We start from the raw sequence: 10,000 nt of genomic DNA on the forward strand, positions 1-10,000 counted from the left end.
TCCTAGAATTTCCCAGGATAATATTTGCGAAGGCTTAGCCTACCCTAGCCTTCATTACCCGCCGCCTATGGATGAGAGCTTGTAGATTGACTATTTTCGGTTATTATTTTAAGATTAGAGCATTTGAAGTGGCCAAACTAGCCATTATGTTCAGAAGCATCTTCCATAAAATCTTAATATTCTTGGATATTTCATGTAAAAGCAAAGGTTAAAGCCTCAATCTACCTGGTATGTAGAACAGCAGGAACAATATTACTAAAATATAATCATTTTGCATATTGTGTTAGTTGTTTAAAAAACAGCGCTAGTGTGGGATGCTCCTTTCACACTGTGTTACAAATCTCACATTAGGATCTGTGTCACTTTAGATTTCTTTGGCTATTCAAAAACAGCAGATCTACAAGCTCATAGCCGGGCACCGAGTGCCGGGCTATGAGCTTGTAGATCTGCTATTTTTTGGGGGAAATCGTGAAAATGAAAATGTGTGCAAATCTTTGAATATATATATATATTTACATTTTTAACTCAAATCCTTGCTTCTGGGGGTCCCTGGAACAGCATGTTTTGAGATGGGGGGGGGGTCCTTGGACAAATACATATCATTTGGGGGGTCCTTGACATAAAAAAAAGTTTTAGAACCACTGATATTATAGCAACATAACATAAATAGGATTTAGAAGACATTTGTAGAATCCTCCAGAAGCAAAGATTTGAGTTACAAATGTTCGCTTGAAAAAAAGATATATATTCAAAGATTTGCACAAATTTTCTTGATTTTTCCCCCAAAAAATGTATAGATAATTAAGACTCTCTCTCTCTCTCTCTCTCTCTCTCTCTCTCTCTCTCTCTCTCTCTCTCTCTCTCTCTCTCTCAGTATCCCGGGCTCAGCAGTGTGTCTGTATTACATGGACGACATAGAGAAGGTGTTCAACGGGAGGTTTAAGGAGCAGAGGACCAGCGACTCTTCATGGACCCCTGTACCTGAAGACCAGGTCCCCAAACCACGGTAAATATATACAGTGTATCTCTGGAGTTAGGAGGTTTTGTTCATCATTGATAAGAACAGCTGAATGGACCTCCAAGCTCACAATGAGGTTGGAGGTGAAAAGGGGGTGGAGCCTGGAATCAGCAAAACCAGCTAACTCCACCCCCCCTTTGGTGGAGTTAGCTGGTTTAGCAGAAAGTTTGAGGATCCAATGGAGTTAGCTGGTTTTGTCAGAAGTGCTTTTTAGTGCTTTTCATTGCTTCAATATTTTTTTAACAACACACAGACGTAAAGGGTGTTCAATGGCCCTGATTTATGGAAAAAAATGCAAAAGCGTTAGCTGGTTTCTGCCGGACAGCATGTCTCATATATGGCACTCGTTCTCAAACCTTTTGTGTCAAGGACCCCCAAATTGAGATGTATTTATTTGCCCACGGGACCCCTACTGTACATCCAAAATAGGTTTGTGCCAGAGACCCCCAGAAGAGATGAAGTGAAAGAGAGGAGAAGATTATTATGTTAAAAAATTCAAAAGTATTCAAAATTGTCGACATTTTTCAAAAATGTAGCAAAAATAACAGATGTACAAGCTCACAGCGTGTCACCTCGAGCCGTCCTGTGAGCTTGTAGGTCTGATATTTTTGAATAGCCAACGGATAAAGCGGTTAAAATGATTGTGATGCTGTATTAACACATTTTGCTGGGGACCCCCCTCCCCACCCCCCAAGGACCCCTGGGGGTCCCGTAACCCCATCTTGAGAACCGCTGTCACATAGGAATGGGACGATATTTGTTTTTATACAACAGGTAGTTCCGAGCAAGCAATCCGATTGGTTGAAATAGGCTCTCTCACCATGCTCATCAGTGGTGGAAGAAGTACTCAGATATTTTACTTAAGTAAAAGTATCAATTCCACAATGTGAAAATACTCTGTTACAAGTAAAAGGCCTGTGTTCAAAATGTTACTTGAGTAAAAGTAGAAAAGTATTAGCATCAAAATATACTTAAAGTACCAAAAGTAAAAGTATAAAAATATTAATATTAAGTACAGTACTTGAGTAAATGTACTTAGTTACTTTACACCACTGAATATGAATATCAGCTGTGCCGATCGGACGGACTCTCGGCAGAGAGAAATTTGAAATGTGAGACATTTCCATATGGTCCCATCCTACTTTGGGTGAATGTGTTTTGTTCAAATATGATTATTTCTGGGGGTCCTGTTCTAGAATGTTCCTCTCTCTGCGAGGAAGAGAAGAGAGTCATATTGCGTTGGCTGCGGAGATTGATTTTACACGCTGAATAAAGTTGGAGAATGTGCATTTTTTTAACCAGTTTGCTAAATTACAAGTTGTACATGGGGGAGCAATTGCCTTTGTGCAAGCACATTGATCTAAATCCAGTGGTGTAAAGTATATTTACTCAAGTACAGTACTTAAGTACAATTTTGTGGTATTTTTACTTTACTTATTTCCAATTCTCAATATTTTTACTTCTACTCCACTACATCTCAGAGGCAAATATTATACTTTTACTCCACTACAATGTTTTGAAAACTTTTGTTACTACTTTGTAGATTTTGATTATTATTACAAATATACATTACCCACTTCAGCCCTATATACATTTTGGCCATTTGAAAATAGACGATCTACAAGCTCACAATGCGTTGCGATGTGAGCTTGTAGATTGGCCATTTAATTTTGTTTTATACATTTTATGCATTTGAACTTGTGAAATGGGACATTCTGCATAACAAGCACTTTTACTTTTGTACCTTAATTATATTTTAACAGAGTAACAGAGTATTTCTACATTGCAGTATTGATACTTTTACTCAAGTAAAAAATGTGAGTACTTTTTCCACCACTGTCTAAATCCAACGTTTGTGTGCGGTGGAGCTTGGAAAGAACATCACAGGACGGAAACTTGTGGAGTGTGTGATCCGTGCCCTTTTCCCCGGGTAGGGGAACTTTGAACTTTGCTCTTTCCTGGCCCGGAATGTTTTGAAGTGGATTTTTGTCTGTTGAATCACTGATCTACAACGGTGGCAACAGAGGTTTCTTTTTATTATTATACAGAGCTGGTGATAGTTTTTATCATACAGCCACCACCCAGTGGAATGCCTTGCCTATGGATGTGAAGACCCTGGATTCACCACTAGTTCTTAGGATTCCTGTTTTTTGTTTTGTTAACACTGTTTTATGTATTAGTTTATTAGATGTGTGCACTGTTGTTCTGCTCTTGTTCATTCTGTGTTGAGTGTTTTTATGTTATCCCTCCTTCGAGCCAACCTACAGTGTCTGGTGCGGCACTCCAGTTGAGTACTGAGTTTAAAGGGACATTTCGCCGATTTTGCAACTAGATCTTCTTTTAATGAAGTTTAGGACTCAAGAAACAAGATCCTGTTTTTTTTTTGTGTATAATCTGTGTTTTTATATTTGCACACCAAATCCTGTGCTGTGATTGGCCACCAGTGTACCCCCCTAACCCTGCACCGTGATTGGCCAATCACAGTCTATTCAGGACTGTGATTGGCTAGGGAAACATGACACATGTGCATAGCCCTATAAATAGGACTATGCACTTTAAAAAAAACACATTTATGGTTTTTTTTAAGTGAATCATACATTGTGGGTGACTCCATTCAGTATTGTGATTAGCTAGCAAGACACCGCCCACTTCACACTGGGTGTGATTTTTAGATATCTAGTAATCTTCGAAGATTTCGTGACGTTATTTACGTCACGAGATATTGGTCTCATTCCTTTCCGCACTACATGTTATCTCGACGTGTCTCAGTCAGACCAGCTCCAAAGACAGCCCCAAGGGGTGTCCGTAACACTTTGTTCAACCTTCATTCCCCACTCGGCCACTCCCATTAGCTGCGGCCAGCGGGCAACCCCCCTTGCAGAGTGAGGCATTACTTTACCTGAGTTATCTTCTGATAGTTGTACTTGAATGTTGACATGAAATAATAATCCTGTTTAGTGTTTCATAAGCGCAAGCGTGAACAAAAAACTAAATACAGCGTGGAGTGGCGGCGCTGGTAAACAAACACCGTCGCGAAAGGCTAGGATCACAATACCAAGGATTCGACAGTGATGTCACTACTATGCGACACGGAAGTAGAACTGCATAAAGATACCAAGGATATGTCAGTGATGTGACATCACTAACGAATCCTTGGACATGTAACTAGATGAACGTGTGCGAGGTACACGTTCTTCAGCTCTTCTAACTTCCAGTGTTGCCAGATATTGTGAGAGAAATAAGCAACCAGGTCTATGAAAACAAGCCCAAAAGAAGATAACTAGGCCAAGAGCACTTTACCTAGACATGGGATATTATATATTTGAAAATTGCCGATCTACAAGCTCACAACGCTTCGCGACCCATTGTGAGCTTGTAGATCTGCTATTTACAAAAAAAATATTGAGGGGAAAAAGTGCAAAATGTGGAATATTTTTGACACATATTTGTTAGGGGCTCCCTGGCACAAATTATAATTTCAGATGGGGGTCTGTGGAAAAATACATAAACATGTTTGAGAACCACTGGTTTAAACAACAATCAAAACATTTGGAAACAAGCCCAAATATCAACTACATTTTAGAAAGAAGCCGCTTATAATAAGCAGACATGGCAACACTGGCATGCTGTTTGTATGTTGTTGTTGGAGATCACACCCACATGCAACCTCCCCTTGCCACAAGGAGGGGCAGTGCACCAAAGCATTATGGTCATTGTAGTAATGCAGCAGTCCAGTCAAACCCTAGTCAAACACACAGATTTCATTATTTTTCTGGCCATAGGGTGCAAATTTTAAATTGTGCTACTGTTATCTACTACAAATACTATTACCATTGAGTGATTGCAGTTTCTTCCAGGGGTGAAATGCTCCTTTAATAGAAGTAGATATCCTTGCTGTCAGGCAGAAACCTTGTATCTCCATATTTCAACTTTTTCCCATGTAAATGAATACCCTACTTCGTCATACAAGAGTGTTGCACAAAAGTAGAAAAAAATAGATCTACAAGCTCACAATGTGTCGCATTGCGACGTGTTGTGAGCTCTGCTTTTGGTACTTTAAGTATAAGTACCAACCAAAAGTACTTTTGGTACTTTAAGTATATTTTGATGCCAATACTTTTGTACTTTTACTCAAGTAGCATTTGGAACACAGGCCTTTTACTTGTAACAGAGTATTTCTACATCGTGGTATTGCTACTTTTACTTAAGTAATATATCCGAGTACTTTTTCCACCACTGGTTTCCGGTTTTGGGGTCGGATTTATGTCAGTTCCCCCCCCCCTGAAATGTTGATATCCTTAACACGTATAGTAATAATAATGTGTGTGTGTGTGTGTGCGTGTGTGTGCGTGTGTGTGTGTGCGCGTGTGTGCGCGTGTGTGCGCGTGTGTGTGCGTGTGTGTGCGTGTGTGTGTGTGTGTGTGTGTGTGTGTGTGTGTGTGTGTGTGTGTGTGTGTGTGTCTCTCAGACCCGGTTGCTGTGCAGGAGACGGTGCGGCTGCGGAGTACAAGTCGTCGGTTCAATTCCCGGACGAGTCGCTGAGCTTCATCAAGTCTTTCCCCCTGATGGACGAGTCTGTGCCCTCCGTTAACCACACCCCCTGCTACACACACACTGCTCACAGGTACGCACACACGCACACACACACACACACACACACACACACTCACACACACTGCTCACAGGTACATTGGATCCAATGTAGTTTGTATTTAGTCACAAGCTCCTGTTAAACAGTGTTGATTTTGTCGACTAAAACTATGACGAAAAATGTTCGTCGACTACCCTTTTCCACTGACGAAAACTAAATAAAAACAAAGCTATGATGACTAAAACTATGACTAAATATATTAACAATTTCATCAACAAATACAAACTAGACTAAAATGTTAGTGAGGGACTAGTGGAGAAGAGATCCAGTAGAACTAAAAGACGATGAAAATAGCAGATCTACAAGCTCACAACGCGTCGCGCTGCGACGCGTTGTGAGCTTGTAGATCGGCTATTTTTACCATGCAACCTAAATCAGTGTAAAATCAGCCATTGCGACGCCATCAAGGCACCGCCAACCTACATTTTAGTCGACTAAATCAACTGTAGATTTAGTCGACTATAATCTTATGATATTTAGTTGACTAAAACTAGACAAAAACTAAAACATTTCAGATGACTAAAATATGGCTAAAACTAAATGGAATTTGATTCAAACGACTATGACTAAAACTGAATCAAAATTTGCTGTCAAAATCAAAACTACTGGGGGGCACGGTGGCGCAGTCGGTAGCGCTGTCGCCTCACAGCTGAAGGTCCTGGGTTCGATTCCCGCAGGTGAAGCTGTGGGTGCTGGGGGCGTGTTCTCTCCTCCGCGTCATCAGTGCCCATACCCTAGGTGGGGTTGGCGAAAGGGCCTTTCTGTGTGGAGTTTGCATGTTCTCCCCGTGTCTCCTAGGGTAGATACCCTCACAAAAACATGCAGTAAATCCTGGTCACTATACTGCCTCCCCCTGGCCAGCCGGGCGCCTGATGGAGGGGAAAGGAACTGGTTGGAATAACGTGTTCTTTCCACGCGCTACGTCCAACCAGGGAAACTCTCCCCTGTCAGGTGATAAGAAGGTCAGTTGGCTCTCATGCATTGAAGGAGGCATGAGCTCGGCCCTGTCCTCCCTAGGTTGGCAGAGGGAAGGTAGTGCCCAGGATTTCATAGACAATTGACCTGGGTGTAAAAAATGGGGTTACAAAATCGTGGGATAAAAAAAGAAAAAAAAAAAAACAATCAAATTACATTAGAATACTTTGACTAAAAGGTCTGTCCAAAAAAAGTCCTTGCGGCCTTGTTTCCATTGAGGTCCTTGGTATTCAATTCATAGACATATATAGTAGCACCAAACAGTTCAAATATCAACACAAAAATACAGAGAAAATAACACAAAAAATGCAGGGGAAATAAAATAATCAATACAAATAATTTTGTGACACTGTAGTATGACAAAGTAGGGCTTTAAAGGAGTAGTTCACCCAAAAAAAATACATATTGTCTATCAATTACACACCCCATGAAGCATTGAATTCATGGAGATTGTTTTAGTTTTTGTCCCATTCCTAAAGCCAATAATTTGATGACCGGTCAAATTCGGTCAATAGGAGACTCAGTATGAGGCTCTTTGAGTCGACTCCGCCGGTCATCAAATTATTGGCTTTGGAATGCGACAAAAACTAAAAAATAATTCTGGGCTTCATGGGGTGTGTAATTTATAGAATATAAGTCATTGTTTAGGTGAACTACTCCTTTAACACATTTAGTGCCAGAGGCTTATTAAAACAGGGTACATCTAGTGCTGGCATTCTTACCGTTTACGCTGCGCTGTTTAGAGCTGTAGAAGCCACGACGAGGACGCGGATGTAAACAAAGGGAACAATAATATTTGTAATTGCAGAGTGATCACCCATTGAAATTGGCTCATTTCCACCATGGTAAAAAAGATATGGAGATATGAAGCTTTTTCTCAAGGAGTTATAATGGGAGTGGACGGGAGGTAGGTTTTTTGGCACTGATCCACATCCGTCCTCTCCATTTTAGAGACTCCGTGAATCATTCCAAAGTTGCATTAGAGTGCCCCGTGTGGAAAAATAAATACAAAAATCTCCTCCCGTAGATCTACGGTTATGGCACTCAACGGGTGTATTTGCACAACCGTAGATCTCCGGTTTTGGCACTCAATGTGTTAATACACGCAAACAAAACATACACATTTGAAATATGGAGACATAAGGTTTCTGCCCGACAGCAACGGTAGGCCTTTAGTATACAATCTGCCCGTACGCTTCGAGAATGAGGCCCGTTGACTTTGGAAACATGAATATGCATTTATTTAACTTTTAAAAAAAAAGCAGAGATATTTCTTCTCCTTTATTTGTTTGAATTAGTGATGATTATACAGATTAGTTGTATTGTGTTGATGTGCAGTTGTCCAGAGGCTGTTTTGCATCATGTCGTTTGTACTGTAGCTGCGGGAGAGAAAAATGATCACAATCTTAATGAGATTATCTGATTAACTAGAGGCATAAACAACTCCTCCGGCACACACACACACACACACGCACACACACACGCACACACACACGCACACGCACACGCACGCACACACACACACACACACACACACACACACACACACACACACACACACACACACACACACATACACAGACACACAGACAAATGGCAATATGATGAGTAATTGTTTGTGTGCGTGTGTGCGTGTGCGTGTGTGTGCGTGTGTGTGCGTGTGTGTGCGTGTGTGTGCGTGTGTGTGTGTGTGTGTGACTGATCACTGTTCTAGGGTCAGGTTGACCCAGGTTGCCGTGGATACCATTGCAGGCCCTTTCAAGGATCGGACCGTGTTGTTTCTGGGTTCTGAAGATGGCCGAGTTCAGAAGGTTCTGATCAACTCTCATCCTAACGATACCACCGGACCTGTACTGCTGGAAGATATCACTGTGTACAACCCCACGCTGTAAGTGTCTGAATATACTCATAATAATACTGATCATAGTTAGTAATAGACTAATGGTTTGTGTCGGTCAGTCGGTTGAGCACTCGCCTTTCAACCACAAGGTAATGGGTTAGATCCTGGGCTGCACCAACTCGGCGTATGAGTAACACGGCTTGGGTGCGGAAAGTTGTGTGGAAAGTACTGGGAGCTGATGGTAGGTGTTGTTGTAAGTACTGGGAGCTGATGGTAGGTGTTGTTGTAAGTACTGGGAGCTGATTTTAGGTGTTGTTGTAAGTATTGGGAGCTGATGGTAGGTGTTGTTGTAAGTACTGGGAGCTGATGGCAGGTGTTGTCGTAAGTACTGGGAGCTGATGGTAGGTGTTGTTGTAACTTAAGTACTGGGAGCTGATGATAGGTGTTGTTGTAACTTAAGTACTGGGAGCCGATGGTAGGTGTTGTTGTAACTTAAGTACTGGGAGCTGATGATAGGTGTTGTTGTAACTTAAGTACTGGGAGCCGATGGTAGGTGTTGTTGTAACTTAAGTACTGGGAGCCGATGGTAGATTTTGTTGTAACTTAAGTACTGGGAGCTGATAGTAGGTGTTGTTGTAAGTACTGGGAGCTGATGGTAGGTGTTGTTGTAAGTACTGGGAGCTGATAGTTGGTGTTGTTGTAAGTACTGGGAGCTGATAGTAGGTGTTGTTGTAAGTACTGGGAGCTGATAGTAGGTGTTGTTTTAGGTACTAGGGGCTGATGGCAGGTGTTGTCGTAAGTTCTGGGAGCTGATGGTTGGTGTTATTTTAGCTACTGGGAGCTGATGGTAGGTGTTGTTGTAAGTACTGGGAGCTGATGGTAGGTGGTGTTGTAAGTACTGGTGATGATTGTCAGGTTTACTGTTAATGTTTCTTAACAAGTAACATTGTTTCCAGGTGTAGTGTTAATGTCCCTTAACAAGCAATCTGGGAACCCAGATCCAACTGAAAATGAAAAACAGCGACCTCTGCTGTTTGTTCTATGTCTGTTGGCTCTGGGAGGAAGTCGACGTAGCACACGTGCGCAAAGGAAACCGGGGTTTAGGTCTGCCTTCAGCTTTCACTTCCGGTGGGTGCCACTATGTTTTCATTCCCACTAACAATATTTCTACACGGAACACTAACACCACTTCTCCCAGAGAACATGGATCGTTTTGGTTATAAGCCCACTTGTTTCTATGATGAAAGAGTAAGTTAAAATGTGAATATCTTTCCGTGGTTTTGTCTGCTCCGCGGACGCTATTGTTAAATTAGTTTGGGTTTGTTTCGAGGGGGAAAGATCGACGGACATGTGAATCCCGCCCACTACATTTGATTGGGTAAAGCTGCTTCCTGATCTGAAGGCACGCCCACTTGTAGCCAATGCGCACACGTTATGACGAACCTCCCCGACAGATTCCAACGCAGTGCAGAATCTGTTCTTGAGAGATTACTTAACAAGTAACAGTGTTTCCAGG

At 41.8% G+C, this 10,000-nt stretch overlaps 1 protein-coding gene across 1 annotated transcript in view; it reads left to right on the forward strand.

The window, feature by feature from the left end:
* The window catches only part of LOC308095729 (semaphorin-6C-like), a gene marked incomplete at its 3' end in the record, with an annotated part of 124,499 nt that overhangs the window by 93,025 nt on the left and 21,474 nt on the right, over nucleotides 1-10,000 (forward strand). Inside the window, exons 14-16 of the mRNA XM_080442768.1 lie at nucleotides 875-1,006; nucleotides 5,487-5,642; nucleotides 8,359-8,532. Of these exons, the coding sequence (XP_080298894.1) occupies nucleotides 875-1,006; nucleotides 5,487-5,642; nucleotides 8,359-8,532 (462 nt within the window). The remainder of the gene's footprint in view (nucleotides 1-874; nucleotides 1,007-5,486; nucleotides 5,643-8,358; nucleotides 8,533-10,000) is intronic.

This window comes from Gymnoscopelus braueri, assembly GCF_963280865.1.
Source record: "Gymnoscopelus braueri genome assembly, chromosome: 11".
NCBI lineage: Eukaryota > Metazoa > Chordata > Actinopteri > Myctophiformes > Myctophidae > Gymnoscopelus > Gymnoscopelus braueri.